Source organism: Ursus americanus, chromosome 15 (genome assembly GCF_024610735.1).
Source record: "Ursus americanus isolate L20-20 chromosome 15, mUrsAme1.1.p, whole genome shotgun sequence".
Lineage (NCBI taxonomy): Eukaryota > Metazoa > Chordata > Mammalia > Carnivora > Ursidae > Ursus > Ursus americanus.
In genome coordinates this window covers 2,327,005-2,346,019 of record NC_142141.1, presented here as the reverse complement: position 1 = coordinate 2,346,019, position 19,015 = coordinate 2,327,005, and the positions used below count along the sequence as shown (strand labels likewise).

Here is a 19,015-nt window from a genome sequence, read left to right as displayed (position 1 = left end):
AGAGTGACTTGCCTAAGGTCATACAGCTGATAGGACCTGATGTTGTTAAGTAACAGTATCAATATGTGTCTCTGGCTCTGTCTGGTTCCAAAACTTACACTCCTCCAAAACTTACAGCTCTGAGTATACTTGGCAGGAGGCTTTCCAACTACCTGACATCAGTGGAGGCACTGAACCTACTCTGACCCACTTACCCACAGAGGAGGGATGCTGATCTAGGACATGCAAAGCAGTGACTTTAGCTGACAGGGACTCCGCCTTAGCAAAGGTGTTAAGTGTGTTAGCAGCTTGACTTTTCCCTGCCAGCCTCTTCCAAAGCTTGTTTGTTCATTCAGTCAGGCATCCTACACTTAGCTCTTGCTGCTGCAGTCCAGGCTTAAGCTAGATGCTCTCACATGTAATTACCTGATTTAATCCTCACAGCAGCTCTGTTGTGCAAGTTTGATTATTCCCATTTTACAAATGAGGTCATTAGGATCAGAAAGATAAGGTGATTTGTCCAGAGTCCCACACTAGGCAGCAGCAGAGCCAGCATTGAAACTTAGGTCAAGTTCTATGTTGGGTCCAGAGAATAGTTTTCATGGGGCTCTTGTCAATGTGTCTCATGACAAGTATGAGTCAAATGTGAGATGACCCAGAGTGTCCAGATCTCTCCACCAAGGAGAAGATGCAGCATCCGCCAAGCAGAGCAAAGACTTGGAGTTTGCTTTGTAATCAAGGCTCACATTTCTCTTGTTTATCCAAGAATATCAAAACTAAAGCCTGCATATCATTCAGGCAGCCAAATCCTTCCAAATGCCAGAGCATTCAACATCCCCAGGTTACTAGGATCCTCCTTGGCTTTACCCCATCATTTTCTCTCCCTGTTTAGGGCCTTTCCTCCCACACAGAACAGGTCTGCTTTCTCTGCCCCATACTGATCCGGTCTCTTCAACCACTATATAGGACAGGTTTTCAGGTCTTGTTAAATTCATATATAGTCAAGAAATATTTGTTGGGTTCTTTCCTACTCTATGCCAGGCATTGTATATATGGTAGTAAACAAGACAGGTACTGTCTATGTTCTCATAGAGCTTAGAGGTTAGCAGAGAAGCTAGGCATTGATAAATAACTACAAGTGTGACAAGCTTTAGAAAAGAAAACAAATGGGGCACGTGGCTGGCTCAGTCAGGAGAGTGTGAGACTCTCTTTTATTTTTAAGGGTTTTTTTTTATTTATTTGTCAGAGAGAGAGAGAGCACAGCAGGGGAAGCAGTGACCAGAGGGAGAAGCAGGCTCCCCTCCAAGTAGGGAGCCCAATGCAGGACTCCGTCCCAGGACCCTGGGATCATGACCTGAGCCGAAGACAGACATTTTGACTGAGCCACCCACACGTCCCGAGTGTGCAACTCTTGATCTCAGGGATTACTTAAAAATAAAATATTTTTAAAAAAAGAAAAGAAAATGGGGTGCCTGGGTGGAGCAGTCAATTAAGCATCAACTTTTGGTTTCAGCTAAGGCCATGATCTCAGGGTTGTGAGATGAGATCAAGCCCCTCATTGGGCTCTGCACTAGCGATGGATTCTGCTTAGGACTCTCTCTGCCCCTACCCCCTGCTCTCGCTTTCTCTTTCTCTCAAATAAATAAATAAATCTTTTTAAAAGTGGGGGGGCACCTGTGTGGCTCAGTCAGTTGAGCGCCTGGCTTTTGATTTTGGCTCAGGTCATGATCTCATGGTCCTAGGATTGAGCCCCATATCTGGCTCCTCGGGGAATCTCCTCTCCCTTCCTCTCCCTCTGCTCCCCGCTCGTGCACACGTGTGCACTCTCTCTCTCAAATAAATAGACAAATCTTAAAAAAAAAAAAAAAAAAAAAAGGAAACAAATGGGATAACTTAAGATGGGGGAGGAGCAGGGATCAAGGAAGACTTCCCAAAGTGTAAGGAGAATAGTGTTGGGCCAAACGATCCTGGGAAGATGAGCAAACATCCAGTTATGGTGTTGTTGGTAATGTTAAGGATTTGGGCCTTTATCCTAAGAGCATTGGGAAGCCACTGACAGTTTGAGCATTATTAGATCATTCTGCTTACAAAGTGGAGAATGTTTGGAACAGGGAGGAAGGGGAGTGGGGAGACCCCAGCAATGAGGATATTGGATATTGAAGATGGGAGCTTGGACTAAGGTAGCAGTGGAGAAGGTAGACAGAAGTAAATGGATTCAAGAGCTATTTGGAAGTAGAATTGCCAGGATTTGGCCATCAAATGTGGGAGGTGAGGGGCACCTGGCTGGGTCAGTCAGTAGAGCGTGCAATTCTTGATCTTGGGTTCAAGCCCCATGTTGGGTGTAAGAGATTACATAAAAATAAAATCTTTACCAAAAAAAAAAATGTGAAAGGTGAAGGAAAGGGAATAGTCAAGGATGATAACCAGATTTAGTCTTAAGCTATTAGGTAAACCTGAAGCCAGGTTTCATCAGCTTAAGTTTAAGATCTCATATCCGTGAGATATCCAAGTAGACAGTTGGATAAATAGGTCTAGACCTCAACGGAGAGGTCTGGGTTAGAGATACTGCCATTTGGTAGGTCAGTAGCTGTTAAATATTGGTAGTTTCATATGTTTTAGACGGTAATTAAACTCAGGGGAATGAGTGAGACCCCCTAAAGAGTTTAGAGAGAGAAGAACTGAGGAGCTAAAATTCAGCCTTCTGGAAATTCTGTCCATTAATGTCTAAAAAGAACCTGAATTCTGACTGCAGTAATTTTCCCCTTAAATTCATTCAAGGAAATACCTGAAGATGCAAAGGAAACAAGTGTAGCTGTAACATCGGCTCGTTTATTGCAGTAGAAGCGACCGTTGGTGTTCACAGTAGCTTCAGCTGCCATGGAAGCCTGGTTAAAAGATACCCTCCACCTCTTTACCAGACTGACGCACTGAACCTGTGAAAGTAAAATAATACTAGTGATGAAAGCTCACATTTGTTGAGCACTTACTATGTGTCAAATACTTTTACTTAAATCATTACAATAACCTTATGAGGTTGATACTAATATTAACCCCATTTTATAGGTAAGGAACCTGAGTCTCAGAGAAGCCCCACTTTTACAAATGAGGAAACCAAATCTCAGAGAGGTTAAGTAACTGGCCTGTGGTCCTACAGGTAAGAAATGATAGAGCTGGGATTTGAGCCCAGGTGACCTCACTCTGGAGTTGTGAAGCTTTAGGATGGCAGATGATTGGGAAAGCGTCAAAACCAGAGGGCTCTTGAAGTTACGTGTACAGCTGTCTTTCTTCTACAGCTAACATTTGGCATGCTAGAATAAGTATAGCCTTTGTGGCCAGCCAAGCCTGAGTTTGCCACTTCCTAACTCAGTGTTCTTAGACATGTGACTGTGCCTTATTTTCCTCATCTATAAAATAATGGTGATGATTCTCACAGGATCGTCATGAGGGCCAAACAAAATTATATAGTGTGTATGGCCTATATCAGATACTTGGTTGATAATACTACTTTTTATTATAAGTATTATGGTTATAAGTTACGGTGTAATTGGCTTATAGTTGAGAAAAGCTGAGGATCAGGAAGGGATTTAGCCAAGATCACATGAAGGCAGAGCCAGGAGTCCAGCTCCATATCTTGGTTCCTGACCCACGCTCTCTACTAGACCATGTGAACAAAGATCACTTTGTCATTGGATCAGCCCTGGTAGTAAGACGGGGTGTCTGTGAGTCCCAAGGTAGAAAGATAGATTAATTTTCATAGCAGGCATTCTCATTAATTACTGTTATTACAAGCCCAAGGAGAGTGGCAGTTTCCCAGAGATCTCTCAGTGAAGGGCATTCTTAATGAGGCCACTTAGCAGAGTCAAGGTAGAAAAGACAGTTACACCAAATGTCACGTCTTTGTTCTGTCAATCTTTTATTTACTCAGCAGACAGCTACTGTGGACCAGGTTCAATGCTGGGGGTGCTGCAGGGGATAAGGATGTTCCCAACCCCAGGAAGTACATAGGCACACAGCCTGTGCCCCCTGAGCATTGAGGCCTGTGGGATTCTCATCAGGGCCAACCACCTAACCTCACCCACCATCCATCCTCAGAAGGGCATTTACTGTCAAGAGCAGCAGTGCCCAGGTCCCATTTTATTGGATAACTAAGCATCTTGATTTTTCTGTGTGTTTCAGCTGGGAAGGGCTACCCCTGCAAGACGTGTAAGATAGTGCTGAACTCCATAGAACAGTATCAAGCTCACGTCAGCGGCTTCAAACACAAGAACCAGTGAGTAACCGTGCTTCGAAATTCAGGGGTCTGCGACAGGAGCTCAGGGCTTCTAAATAAAAACAAAGCCAGGTGTTCCTTTGCTAAAATGGACTCCTGACAGCCTTTTCTCAGTCAACAGAAGATCCATCAGTTAACAGAAAGAAGTGTCTCCTCTGTACGTTTCTCTCCCGTCAGCTTCTCTGCAGCCTTTGGACCTGCTGGGCTGAAGGTTTTACTAGAGAAATAGTTTCCTTGGCGGTCTCCTAAAAGTACTTCGATTTCCTGCCCTTTAGCAGTCTGACTGGGGAAGCTTTTTTTTTCCCCCACTATTGGCCTGAAGAACCTAGTCTCGATTGCCATCAATCCTATGGCAAGAGCTCCCTCTACAGGTTATTACCAAATATGACCAGGTTTGTTCATTCCTTGGTCAAGTATTTACTGAACACCGTCTGAGTGTTGGCCAGAGACCCAGTCCCTGCTCTCGTGACCTTACATTCTGATGTTCTGATGGGAGGAGACAAACAATAAGCAAGTGAACAACCAGTAATTACTAATTGTGATAAGTGCTTTGAAGGGAAGAAGTAAACAGAATCCGTCACCTGTTCAGAATAACCTTGAAAATGACTAGCATTCTTTGAGCCCCTATTCTGTTACAGGGCATATGGCAAGCCAATTCTCTCAGGTAACCCTCACAACAGCCCTAGGTAGAAGGGATTATTACTACAGAGGCAAGCACCATTCCAAGTGACAGTACGAGGCAGAGCCTATAATTCAAACCAAGGCTTGTCTGGCCCACAGCACACTCCGCCCAGGCATCCTGCTTACAAGGGGGCTGTGGCACCGTGTGACGTGAGGAGGCTAGGGCCTGGCCAGGGGAGGGCTCACGTGATCCTGCGCCTTCCTCTCAGAAGGGTGCTGGGCAGTGTGGACAGTGCGCCACTGTGTAACTTTCTGGAATGGGACACCCTGCATTTTACAGCTGAGGAGACTGAGTTCCAGGCAAGCGAGTCTACGAAAATGATTGCGTTGACTTTGGTGGTAGGCGCTGTATTGCTCACAGAGCTGAAGGAATTAAAGGTGGTGGAAACACAGAATATTAGAGTCAAAATGTCCTTGGTCCTCTTTGCCTGAAGTTTCCCCTCCCACATCGCAGCAGATCTTCTTATTTATTTGTGTATAGATCTTAAATTGGGAGGACTCTCGAGGTTTCTTTTGATGAATTTGGCACAAGCCCCCGCAATCCAGCCTGGGGCTCACTCCCATTTTAACATACCTCCCATGCAGCGTGACTGGTGGCAGTTTCATCAGACTACCTGGAACCAGCCAGAGCCCTACCCTGGGGCCACCCCATCTTGAAAATGCTAGTATTTACTATTTTTGTCCTACACTTTTAGCTTTGTGACTTGGGGTGAGTCAGTAAACCTCTCTGAACCTCCACTTCCTTTTCTGTGAGATTATAGATACAATTTGTGAAACACCTAATTTAATCTCATTTAATTCACAATAGCAGCTCTGAATTAAAGACACAGAAACCCCCCTTTTCCAACCCAAGGAAACCTAATGTCAGGTAGGTTAAGTGACTTGCCTAAGATTGCTTAGTTACTTGGAGTTAGACCCAGAATTCAAATCTTTTGATTCCAAAGTGCATTCATTTTGCTCTGCCATTCCAAATGGAGCTCCTTTTCCTCACCTTGTAGGGTAACATGAAAGTTAGAGATAATGTGTGTGTACTGCTAGTACCAGAAAGGGGAGCTATTAGAGATAAGTTGTCATTCATTCAACAAATATTTATGGAGTACCTATTATGATTATGTGGCAGGCCCTGTTTGGGGCACTAGGGCTAGAGTAGGAACCAAGACCAGTAGTGTTCCCTGATCTTTTGGATCCCCGTCTAGTGGCAGAAGCAGACCCTAAACAAATCCATACACGGATAAGACAGCATCAGGTGTTGCTAGATGCTCAGAGAGAGAGAGAGACAGGAGAGACACTTCTGACTCAGTGTGAGGGGAGAGTGGTCAGTCTGTACTGTCCGGATCATATAGAGCCCTGTAGGCAGAATAAATGGTATAGTGGAGAGACATGGGCTGCCATCCTGAATCAACCACACTTTCAAAAAGCTTGGGGGGGAAGGGGGTAAAAATAACAACGAAAAACAACAATAAAAAGCTTAGTGGGGGCAGGTGACTTACACTTTCTGAACTTCAGTTTCCTCATATATAAAATGGGGGTACTGTCTCCCCCTTGTAGAATTGCCATGAGGATGAAATAAGATGCTGGAGGCAAGGCACCGAGCATTGTGCCTAGCATGCAGTGGCCCTCAGTAAAGGAGAGCTGCCCTCCTTATTACTCCAAGGCGCTGGAAGAGCTGTACTATCCTTAGAATAAATGACCTAGAGCACATCACAACCGCCACGAACTGATGCTGTGCATTTATTCCTTCTCAAATTACAGGTCACCGAAAACAATGGCGTCACCCCTGGGCCAGATTCCAGTGCAAAGGCAGCCCATTCAGAAAGACTCAGCCACCTTGGAAGACTAGAGATGTTTCTGTCCGGCACCCCAGGTTGAATCAGCCATGAGCCAGCTTCCTGTGACCATGGTCAGCCCTTGGCTCCCTCTTTCTCGTTTCTGATACCTGGAGAACATAGGCCTAAGGCAGGAGTGGGCCACAAATAGCCTCTGAGTGGTCCAGGCAAATCCACCCCTGCTCTTCCCCTTTGGAATGGGCCCTGTAGGTCAGGACAAGGGAAGGGCCTGGATCTTGAGAGGACTTGGGGCCTCACAGGGTAGTAGTTTGGAGGTTGGCCTTTCCCCTTCCCCAGTCTCTTTGGGCCATACATCATGAGCCCCAGGCCTGTCTTTCCTCTGCAGGTCAGTTTTGAACCAGTCTCTGCAGCTAAAGAACTGGGCTCTCCCTGGGCCCTAGGCCACTCCAGTGAAACCTGGAGCTCTCACACCAGACCTTGGCCTACATGGGAAAGGGTAGATGGAAATGGCTGCCCCATGGAAGCTTGGAGCTAATATGACACTCCCCCTTCCCCAAAAAGTACAGCCTTTCCTGAGCCTGGGACCAGATGCTGGCCAGTTATGCAGCTTTCTGCCCACTGTGAAGTTTCCTCCTGGAGCAATGACACAGTCCTGGCCAAGCAGTGCTGTCCTTTCTGCCCCTCTCCACGGTTCCTGAATGGTGCTAAGGATCCACAGCAGCTGGGGGAAAGCTAGAGCTGGAGGAGACCTCAGTACCCTGCTGGATCATGGAAAGCTCCAAGGGGAGCTTTCCCCTCCTCTGTCAGAGAGGTGCTCTGACCCAGGGGCATGTGGGAAAGTCCCCACATGCAAGTTCCCTTGATGGTTCTGTGCCATTAAAGGCAAACTGCCTCATGCCAGCCAGCTCAGAGGTTCATTGCTGCTCCTTGGCTCTACTAGCCCTCTCCTTCTCCTTATGCAGCAGACCACCTGCCCAGGTTGCTGTGGTGCTATCCCTCTCCCGTCATCCACCAGGAGATTCCTGGGTACCAGGGAACAGGATAGGACCCCCACGGGAAGAAAGGAGAGCTGGTACAGGTTTCTGCAATAAGGAAAAAGATGTTCCCCAGGCTCCACGCTTAGATTTCTCCAACTCTGCTGTGTGTTATGGCCTGGGACTCACTGGGAGTGGACTTTTCCTTGTAGCTCTCAAGCAGAAATTCCAAGGAGTGTCACCATCATAGGCCCCTCTTCGTTGAGTCAGAGAAGCCCCTAGCGGCTCTCGTGGCCTCTTCTCCCGATTGCCTGTCCCTTTGCCTGTGCAATGCCTTTACGTATTGTGTATGGGTGTGTGTGCGTGTGCTTATGCTCTGTCTCTTGGTCACTGAAGCATCTAAATAAAGAATTTCTCCCATGAGCCAGACTGCAACTTAACAGACCTGGGATTTGGTGCCATATTGCCGTTGGATCTAATATGTGTGTCTTGACTGCTTACCCTCACCCCTTTCAAACTCTCAAGGCTTTAAATACTGATCTTAAGAGGTGGGGCAGAGATAAACATCTAAAGTGCTTGGCAACCTTGTTGAAGCCTTCCCAGGTGCCCTAAACTTAATACCACCTCAGAGGTCCTGTCACAGAGGGCCTTATGGAGGTCTTCAGGGGGGTTAAGCTGAGAATCTACTTTTTTGAGAGGATCATTCTGGCTGTTTGGTGGAGAAGAGATGCAGGAGAGCAGGACAAGAGACAGACAGGGAAGCCAAAATGGAGGCTGTGCCAATATGGCTCTCTCCAGGCTAATCCCTTCAGGGCTGAGACCTAGCCTCTTTCACCTCCACTTCTCTAATGTGGAGTGGTATGTCATGAAATGTTTGTTGAATGAATGAATGTTTGAATGAATGAGGGTATCTAAGGAAAGATGGTCTTTTCCTTCACAGCTCTTACTCAGCACTAGGTTTGTTCCATCAACTTATAGGCCTAGAGATTCTTGCAGGAAGCTTTTCTATGACCCAGAAATGAGCTAGGGAAGGAGTGAGTATGATGGCCTCAGGAGCCCTTTGTCCAACGTTTGTCTCAGATGGCAGATGTCCTCAGATCTGAGGAGGGTACCCAGGCAGCCTCAGCCCCCATTCTTCACTCAGCAAACTGTTCTTGGGCATCAGCTCTTGACCAGCTGGGAAGGGCCCTCTGTGGCCCCCATGGTGGCTTCTCAGCTCTCAGCATCCAAAGCCCAGGACTGTCCAGCAGTTTCCCTGGAGTCCTTACCTCATCCAGGATCTCAGAATCAGCCTCATCTATCAGGCAAGGAAATGGAGGGCAGAAGGGTGGGTGGGCTGCCAGATCATGAGCCCTTGGCCCGGAAGACCCCTTAATCTGGATTCAGGAGTCCTGGCTAGCCACGTGCCCAGCCCTGTTGGCAAGAGGGCACAGGGATGAACACTTTCTTGCCGTTGGGGAGCTCTCACACTATAAAGATAATTATGGCAATGGTCAGAGGGTCATACAGGGTGCAGTGAGAATGCCCAGGATGCAGGCACTAACTCACCTAAGGGTATGGAAGAAGCTGGAGAAGTTGGGAAACTTGCATTTGATCTGATAATACCCTTTTGAGCTAGGTAATGATATTCCATTTTATAGAAAAGACTCAAAGGTTCTGCCCAAGGTTCTGCCACTAAGAAGCAACAAAATGGAGAGTGGAATCCAGTTCTCTAGATTGCTAGTCCAGAACCCTTTCCAAACAAGGACCAGAATCCTTCCCACAGGACCCCTGGGTCTGCCCTATCCACCTTCTGGCAGGGCTATGGTCTCACAGAACAAGCAGCCATAGAATAGATTAGACCAGGCTCAGTAGTTATTTTATATTCCAAGCCCCCGCCTCCGCACAGTTCTCATAATTTTACCCAAGATTTCCAGTGTATTAGACTCCAGTTATAACGGTAAAAAACTGAAATCAAAATGATTAGCTAAGAAGGAAAGTTTGTTTCACCTAATGAAAATTTCAGTACAGGGATGGCTAGATCCAGGTTCTGACACAGTGTCTTCAGGAAGAATTTAATCTCACTCTGCTTTCCTCTGTGCGGCCTCTTTCTCAGGTGGACTCTCTCCGGAAGGTAACAAGATGGCCACTGGCAACTCCAGGCTTGTATCCTGATAGATAGGCAACTACAGTACAGAAAAAAAATCTTTTCTTACTAGTTCCAAGAAAAAATTCTGGATTGAGTCATTAGCCAGCTTGGCCCTATTCCAATTCCTAAACCAGTCACTGTGACTAGGGGAGATGGTGCCCTCATTTGGGGCCTGGGAAGGAGTGGGCACCATCTAAAACACATCGACTCTAAGAGAAAAGAAGACAGTGTGGGGCTCCTTCCAGACTAAGGAAGAAGAATGGATGGTGGTGGGCAAAAATAACTGCTCTAAGCCGTACCCAGAAATTGTCTTTATTTGAAATATCACTTTTTCTCTAACTTTCTGAGCTACATTTCGTAATGTGCTCTAATTTTTCAAGTACAGTTTGATAATCCTTATATATGTGTACACATCTGGGCAGTCACCCTGCAGATCCAGGTACAGAACATCGCCAGCTCCCCAGAAGTTTCCCTTGTTCCCCTTCCTGGTTATTATCTCCCAGAAGTAAACACTGTTTTGACCTCTATCGCCATAAATTAGTTTTGCTTGCTCTTGAACTTTATAAAAATGGAATCACATCCTCTTTTGCTCAATATTATGTCTGAGACTCATCCATGTTTTTATGTGTATCAGAAGTTCATTTTTGCCATGCTGCACAGTAGTAGTCCATTATATGAACGCACCACAGTTTAGCCGTTCTGTTGATGGACAGTTGGGTTATTTCAGTTTTGAACTATTATAAGTAAAGCTCTTGTGAAAAACTGCGCGTGTGTCATTTGGTGTGCCTGTGCACGCATGCCCCCGGGAGTAGCACTGCTGCGTCATAGGACAGGCGTGTGCTTAGCTTGTCTAGCTACCCTACATGGATTTCCACTGTGCTTCTACCCGCTTACCAACTTGTCAGCACTTGGTATTGTCGGTCTTTCTAATTTGGACACTGTCGTGGCACGTGGGAATTTGAACCCACGGGTTCATATTGACTTCATATCAGAGCCCCTCCTACTTTGAGCATCCCTGAGATCAGATTTGAATTTCTCTAGCCTGGAATGGTCTCTCATGTCAGTACCCAGGACCCACAATACCCAATCCAACAGGTAAACATCAGAGGGAGCCCCTGCCCTTGGCTCTGGTGGCTAAGAAAGGTCTCGTGGAGGGAGAGGCATCAGCCCTGGAGAGGCAGTCTAGTTTAACAGCAAAAACTCAGGCTCTGGAATCAGGCAGCCAGTGTTCAGATCTTAGCTCCGCAGGACTGTGTGATCTGGAGCTGCCCTGTATCTAAGGGTGAGACATGAGTATCTACCTTATAGGGTTATTTGGGGGAATTAGAAGAATAGATACATATGAAACAATTACAGTACCTGACATATGATAGATACTATGTAAATGTTCCTTATATTATTGGCCTGAAGTAAGCTCTGGGTCTCCCTGGGGATGTGAGGCCAGAAGCAGATGGCATCTGGCACAGAGTCCTGTATTAAGTGGCAGTGATTTATCAAATGCCAGAAACCTAATTCAGTCTGATTGGGGAGGAACGTGCTGGCCGGAGGTGGTTCTTCCCTGGGCTCCAGCCAGAAGTCACCTTTCACTGCTAAGGAAACTCAGCTTATCCCAGGCACATCAGGGCCACCTCAGGTTCTGCAGCCAATGACATCTGAGGAGAAGACAATGGAATCATGTATGTAAAGCTCTGAACCCAGAGCTGCATGAAAAGCAAGCTGGGATGTAATAACCCCTCAGTGCGGACACACAGCTGTGTATGTAGCCTTAGAGCAGCCGTGAGGCATGTCATGGGGGACACTGGTCTGGGATTCAGGGTCCCTGGTTGTTGGTCTGAGCGCTGCCACCAACTTCATGTGACCTGAAGCCTTGCTATCTTCCGTCACAGTTCGAGCCCGAGTCCTGAAGAGGTAGGGATGGGCAGTTGGGGGTTCTTCCCAAAGCAGGTAACAAAGAAAGCCCTGCCCTCACAGCAGCCCCTACCAGATGAGCTGTTCCCAGCCCTAACCAGACCTTGCTTCTGTTCAGCTGTCATTAGTGTCAAATAGAGTAGAAAAAAACAATTTCTGCCTCTGGCCATCTGTCCACCTAACAACCTCACCTGCCCTGCCCTGCGCCAAGCCCACCTTACAGAGAGGGCCGGCATGTCCCCGATCTGGCACTCCGAGGCTCACTGTCCGCCACAAATGCTGCTTCATCTGTCCAGCCGCTCCAAAACTCAGAAGAAACTTGAGCCGGTTCTGTAAACGCGTCAATGCTACAGCGCAATGACCCTGATGGCCGCTAGGTGGAGAACGCGCCTTTTTTCCACCCCCCGCTGGGCAAAGTAGGTCAGTCCCAGGACCTTGCTACTTGAAGAGAATAGGATGACTTGTCCTGAGCCCCTGCATTTCATATTTCACTAGCCCTCAAGACAACTCGAAAAGGCTCGATTTCACAGTGGAAACTCAGAAGCAAAATCCTGGAGAGCTTACATAACCAAGAAGCAGTCATCGAGGGATCTGACCCCCATGTTTCTAAGTCTTTGTCAGCACACCTGCTATCTCTACTTCCAAAGGCCCCCTCGCCCTTCCCTCAGGACATTTCCTTCCGGAGGACACTGTTTGAAGGCTGTAATTTGGTCGCCTGCCTGGGAGGACACCTGATGGCCACTCTACTCAGCTTTTCTTTTACTCTTTTTCCCTTGGGTAACATCTCTCTTCCATTCTTCCACCTGTAGTCCTGTAGTCCGGAGAGACTGACCCCACTCCCCGGTTCCAGGGCAATCTGAAGCCTGGGCAATCAGAGTAACCCTGGGCTGTTAGTAGCCGTCTTTGCCAACACATAAAGACAATCTGCATGAAAATTAAGTCATTACAGAGGAAAACAGCTGGGAGTTGAGAAGTGACTGATTCTGATGAAACCAACACTCTCAGGACTGTTTAGTTATGAGTCAATACTCTTTTTTCCTTAAGGCAATTTAAGGTGGTTTTCTATCACGACCAGGAGTACTAATACAAGTTCCAGCTTCGCTCTCAACCTAGTGACCCTAAGAGGATCATGAACCCCCAAGGCTGAGCTGGTTGTCCTCCTGTGCTCTCAGATGCCCCGTGCCCCCTCTAACATTGCCCTTAATGTACTATTATGATGATCTGCTCAGTTCCGTCTCCTCTGTAGACTAGAAACTCTTTGAGGACAGTAACTGGGTCTTATCATAGTGGGTCCCTGGTGCCCAGCAGGGGACGGTGATTGCTTCAGTAACTGCTTAGTGATTGAGTCAATTAATGGGTAAGTTAAAAGTGGGTATGGGCTGGTAGGGACTATTGCTAGGATTTCACAGAAAGACTTTTTGAAAGAGCTGAGCCTCCAGTGGTTACCAAGGTCAAAGGACCCAGGTCGAGAGGAGAGTAAAGGCAAGGACCTAGAGGAGAGGAGCTGTGCAGTACAGGTGATTGTTTAAGGAACGGCCTCGCATGAATCTTTGCCTCCCTGCAACTGTGCACTTCTGCGATGTGGCGTTGTCACTCAGGCCACCGAGGTGGGGAACCTGAGCTGGACTCGAGACTTGCTCTGATCAGAGGATGCAGTGACGTGACACTGTGCAACTTCCAAGGCTAGAACTTAGGCCTTGCAGCTTCCGCTCCTGCCGCTGTAAAAGGAATCCTGGGCTAGACCAAGTGGAGATGAGAGTCCATGTGAGAGAGGCCAGCAGCTAGCTCCAGGCATGTGAAGAGGGCTATCTTAGACCATCCAGCACAGAGAAGCCACCAGCATAATCAACCTCAGAAGAGACCAGCAGGAGAACCGCCAAGCTGAGCCCACTTAATCCACAGAATTGTGAGGAACATTAAATGTTTTAAATCACCATGTGCGGGAATGGTTTATTATGCAGAAAGTCTTCCAGAATCACCAAGTGTAGTAACCATACCTTGTTGGGGCCTCCTGGTGTCTATTTACCTGTCTTCTTCCTTGAGGAACCCCACGCTCGGCTGGTGTGCTCGGGTGGAGATGACCTCCCCCCTCCTGGCTTCTGCTAGAACAGGGAAGGAGTTGCTAAATGGGAAGGTTTTTTTTTTTTTTAAGATTTTATTTATTTATTCGACAGAGAGAGAGACAGCCAGCGAGAGAGGGAACACAAGCAGGGGGAGTGGGAGAGGAAGAAGCAGGCTCATAGCGGAAGAGCCTGATGTGGGGCTCGATCCCATAACACCGGGATCACGCCCTGAGCCAAAGGCAGACGCTTAACCGCTGTGCCACCCAGGCGCCCCTAAGCAGGAAGGTTTTGACCCCAGAGCTGTTGGTAGCCTTCTTTGTCACCTCTTGGGGAGCACCTGCCAGAGAACGGAGCCATAGGGAAGAAAGCAAAAGAGAATGAGTCTTGGTCTGGCTGTTCCTGAAGCCTGGATCCACCCCTAGACTTTAAAATGACATAAGCCAGGGGCACCTGGGTGGCTCAGTTGGTTAGATGTCTGCCTTCGGCTCAGGTCATGATCCCAGGGTCCTGGGGTTGGGCTCAGTGGGGAGCCTGCTTCTCCCTCGTCTCCCCACTCATGCTCTCTGTCACTATTTCTGTCTCTCTCTCTCTCTCAAATAAATAAAATCTTTTAAAAAATACATTAGGGGCGCCTGGGTGGCACAGCGGTTAAGGGTCTGCCTTCGGCTCAGGGCGTGATCCCGGCGTTATGGGATCGAGCCCCACATCAGGCTCCTCCGCTATGAGCCTGCTTCTTCCTCTCCCACTCCCCCTGCTTGTGTTCCCTCTCTCGCTGGCTGTCTCTATCTCTGTCAAATAAATAAATAAAATCTTTTTTAAAAAATACATTAAAATTACATAAGCCAATAAATTCACTATTTTGCTTAAGCCCATTTGAGTTGAGATATCTGTTACTTGCACCCGAATGAAAATATTGAGAGTCAGGAAGTCTGATGGAGGCTGAGCAGCGTGTGGCAGAAGGCTGTTAGGGTAAGACAGAGGTCCCTAGAGAGTATGAGAAGAGAGTTTATTTTTCCTCAGTCCCCCTATATGCCAGGACCCTGGAATGAGACATAATTTCAGTCCTAGATCTCATTCCAATTGTGATAAAATGCTAAAAGAAAAATGCCAATGTAGCCAGAGCATATAATAGGACAGCCTAGGTGGAGGGGGTGTGGGGGAAGGGCAGGGCCGGTCTCTCTGAGGAAGTGACACGCAAGCTGAGACTTGAAGGATGAATAGGAATTAGCCCGTAAGCAGGGAAAGGTGGGGAGAGGATGTTCCAGGTAGAGGGAAAAGCATGTGCCAAGGCCCTGAGGCAAGATGATGCTTATCACCTTGAAAGAGGGATAGTATGTCACCAGATAAGGAAAGAGACTGGCAGGACCCAGGTCCCTCAGGGTGTATCAAGATTTTCAGCTAAAAGCAAAAGGAACAAACTCCAGCTAGTTTAAGTTCAGCCACGCAGGTGTCCCTGAGCCACGCAGGCGTCCCCAAATGTTTGTTATTCAAAGCCATTACGTTTAGGGGTATTTGTTATGTAGCAGTAGGTAACTAATACAGGTGTTTATTCTAAAAGCAACAGGAAGGGGCGCCTGGGTGGCTCAGTAAGGTTAAGCGTCTGCCTTGGGCTCAGGTCATGATCCCAGGATTCTAGGATTGAGCCCGCATTGGGCTTGCTGCTCAGCGGGGAGCTTGCTTCTCCCTCTCCCTCTGCCTGCCACTCCCCCTGTTTGTGCTCTCTCTCTCTCTCTCTGTCAAATAAATGAATGAAATCTTTAAAAATAAAAGCAACAGGAAGCTGTTGAAAGGTTTTAAAGAAATAGGGCAATGACGTGATGAATTTGCTGACATGTAAACTGGTGAGTACTGTGGCCTGGGAGCCAACAGAGGGTAGTGCAGACGCAAAGGAGGGAGGGGTCACTTCTACTGAGAGGACGTTTATTAGGGGCTTTTTATTTATAAAGAGTAAAAAAAAAAAAAAAGACAAATTAGCTTAAGAAAAAATTATTTGGCTCACGGTAATGAAATGTTCCAAGTAGTAATTTCTGCCTCGAGGCATGGCTAAATGCAGGCATGCTCCGTCTCTCGGCCCTCTTGTTTCCTGTGTTGGCCTCATTCATAAGCAGGCTCTCTCAAGCAGGGCTGGGCTTCCGTATTCATGCCTCAGTAGCCTCAGAGAGTGTTAGTTCCCCATTAGTTCCAATAAAAGACCCAGACTGGCTCTCATTAGCCCTGCTTGGGCCACATGCTCATCCCTGACCAATAATAATAGCCTGGGGGATGGAATAATCTCATTAGCCAAGTCCAGGGGCACATGCGCACCACAGGAACCAGGGAGAAGTTGGCTCGACCCAAATCCCAGTGGACTGGGAGTAAGGGAAGGCCAGGACCTCAAAGAAAATGGAAGAGCTGTTTTCAGAGAGAGGAGGAGTGTTCAGGTGTCCAGTTCAAGGTGGTCAGGAAGGTTGTCAGAGAAGAGGGAACACTTGTGAGGAGTCCAGAAAGCTGAATGGCAGTCATCTGGTGCGATGGCTGGAGGGAAGGGAAGAGGGGAGGCAGGACCAAGGAAGGATACTCCCAGCAATGAGAACAGCAAGTACAAAGGCACCAAGGCACTTTCAGGAGGGCTCACCTGGAGCTCAGGGCAGCTGGCACACAGAACACGCATCCCTGCGGAGACGGGAAGTGGGACAGGAGACAGCAGCAGAGGCCGGTCTGGAAGGGCCCCCAGTGCCAAGCTGAGGAGCTGGGGTTGCCAGCGGGAGGGAGGGAGAGAGTAGTTGAAGCTGAGGGGTGAGTTGGTTAAATCTGTGGTTTATGTTTACTTTTATTTTTTTTAATATTTCATTTATTTATTTATTTGAGAGAGAGAGAGACAGAGATAGCAAGAGAGAGCAAGAGCAGGGAGGAGAGGGAGACGCAGGCTCCCCACCGTGCAGGGAGCCCGATGCGATGTGGGGCTCAATCCCAGGACCCCAGGATCACAACCTGAGCCAAAGGCAGACACCTCACCCACTGAGCCACCCAGGTGCCCCTAAATCTGTGTTTTAAAGAAGCCATTTTGGTGGGGCACCTGGCTGGCTCGGTCAGTGGAGCGTGCAAATCTTGATCTTGGAGTCATGAGTTTGAGTCCCACACTGGGAGGTAGAGTTTACCTAAAAAATAATAATGATAAAGAAGTCGTTTGGGCACTGAAGAGAAGGCTGGTGATACAGAGACTATGAAGCCCCCCCTTCTTTCTAGCAGACCCTTCTGGCCTCCATTGCAGTTAGGGGTGACAATGTATAACAGGCTCCCCAAAGAGATAAAATCAGAAGTTGCTGGATACAGATTCAACTCTCTGTGGCTTCTTTTTTCCTCCTGCCTGAGCACAAATGTGACGGCAGGAGCTGAAGCCACCATCTTACAACCATTTGGGCAAAGTGTAGAGAATTAAAGGGACCTCAACCCTGATTTCAGACCCACCGTCACCCATCCCCAGACTTGGGAGACCTGGTACTAATGAGGGATGAGTTAACCTGTTTCGTTAAAGCCCTTGCCATTTAGGTTTTCTGATTTTTATGCCCAGACAAAATCCTATATAGTCCAGGTGGGCACAAGGCAAGGTAGAGAAGGGTGAGGGCCCCCTGAGGCTTCTTTCCTGATGCAGACTACTAGCCCTGTAACCCTTCCTGCCCAGCTTCCGCCACCTCACAGCTGTCCTGGACCCTTCTCACCTTCACAAATATATGCATGCCAAGCCCCAGTAGGTGTGAGGTTTGTAGGCCCAAGTCTAGGGATAGCCGAGTCTGGCAAACCCTGAGAGCCTCCCAGGACATGGGGCCGCACTGTCTGGGACTAGGGGACGAGAGTGCCAAGGGTGCTGCTGAGACTCTGGGAAGCACCAGGACTATCCCAAGGAGAGCCCCATATTCCTCCTGGCCCATCCCCCTCTCTCTGGCTTCATCCTCTCCCAGGCTGCCAACATCAGCACCAGGCTCCCTGCCTCCACCACGATGCCCTGGCAGCCTGCAATTCATGGCTTTGTTTTCCCCACGTAGAAATTGGGCTTAAAGGTGCCCAATGGGTGGGGAATAAGGAGATATAAGGGTTGGGAGAGGGGTGACCCTTACAGTCCCTCACTCTTGGTCACAAAAGTGTGTTACTCAACATTTGGGTAGGTCCTACCTAGACCCAGAGCTGCTATTATTAATACTGGCCAATTTTTCCTGAACTTGGGCTGTGTGCCAGGGCTCTCACACATCATTACACCAAGTCCTCACAGAAAACCTATTGTTGCCATTTTACAGAAAATGAAACTGAGGCTTAACATTAAGTGACTTGTCAAAGGTCCCAAGTTTTCAGGATTCAAACCTTTATCTGTGTGGTTCTAAAACCCAACCTTTCACCAGTCACTTGCTATCAGTGTCCCCTCCATGTTGACAAGCCAAGCCAGACCTCCCTGGAGTCTGTGAGAAGAGCCAGAGAGAAAAGGGGTTAGAAAAAATGAAAAAGTAGGGGCGCCTGGGTGGCACAGCGGTTAAGCGTCTGCCTTCGGCTCAGGGCGTCATCCCGGCGTTCTGGGATCGAGCCCCACGTCAGGCTCCTCCGCTATGAGCCTGCTTCTTCCTCTCCCACTCCCCCTGCTTGTGTTCCCTCTCTCGCTGGCTGCCTCTATCTCTGTTAAATAAATAAATAAAATCTTAAAAAAAAAAAATGAAAAAGTAATAATAATCGTCAATTCTGAGTAGCAAGTATATGATATTACCCTGTGCACTTTTTTTATATTTTAAAACTTTCTCAAAATAAAAATCATTTTAAAGGAAAGAAATGAAGGAAAGAAGACAAGAAAGCACAGGCCTGGCTCAGAGGCCAGGGCTTGGGCCAGCCTGGGCTGGAATGGGGCCTGGGCAGGGGCTCAGGGCAGCCCTTCTGCACAAGAGCCCCAGTGTTCCCCGGCCCGGCTGCCATCCAAGAGCAACACGGTCGGCACCAGGCGACGTCTGCCCCCTCCCCCCAGCTCTGCTCTCAGGCAGGTGGGGGGCAGGGCCTGGCCTCAGGAGTCCCTCCCGGCCCAGCCTCGCACTTCAGGAGCCCAGACTCCGCAAACCTCCGCCTCGGACCTGGTGCTTCATAGGTGCCCCGCCAGTACTGGCCACCTGCATGGGGAGAGCAGTGCCCCGCCCCAGCCGCCTCTTGCACTCACGTCCGGGAGGGTCCGCACCTTCCTGGGCTGAAGTGAAGGATGGGGGCAGAAAGCAGGC

General features: G+C 48.2%; 1 protein-coding gene across 7 annotated transcripts in view; it reads left to right on the top strand.

The window, feature by feature from the left end:
* The window catches only part of ZNF346 (zinc finger protein 346), a 34,802-nt gene extending 20,950 nt beyond the window's left edge, over nt 1–13,852 (top strand). For 5 of the 7 annotated variants that reach the window (XM_045799432.2, XM_045799366.2, XM_045799307.2 and 2 more), the window contains 2 exons: nt 4,156–4,249; nt 6,683–8,114. In XM_045799432.2, the coding sequence (XP_045655388.1) occupies nt 4,156–4,249; nt 6,683–6,770 (182 nt within the window). In that variant the 3' untranslated portion in view covers nt 6,771–8,114. Of the gene's footprint in view, nt 1–3,042; nt 3,134–4,155; nt 4,250–6,682; nt 8,115–9,786 lie in introns of those variants that run through there. The other 2 variants (XR_015726825.1, XM_087867793.1) reach the window with 2 other exon arrangements.
* The last annotated feature ends 5,163 nt before the right edge of the window (nt 13,853–19,015 follow it).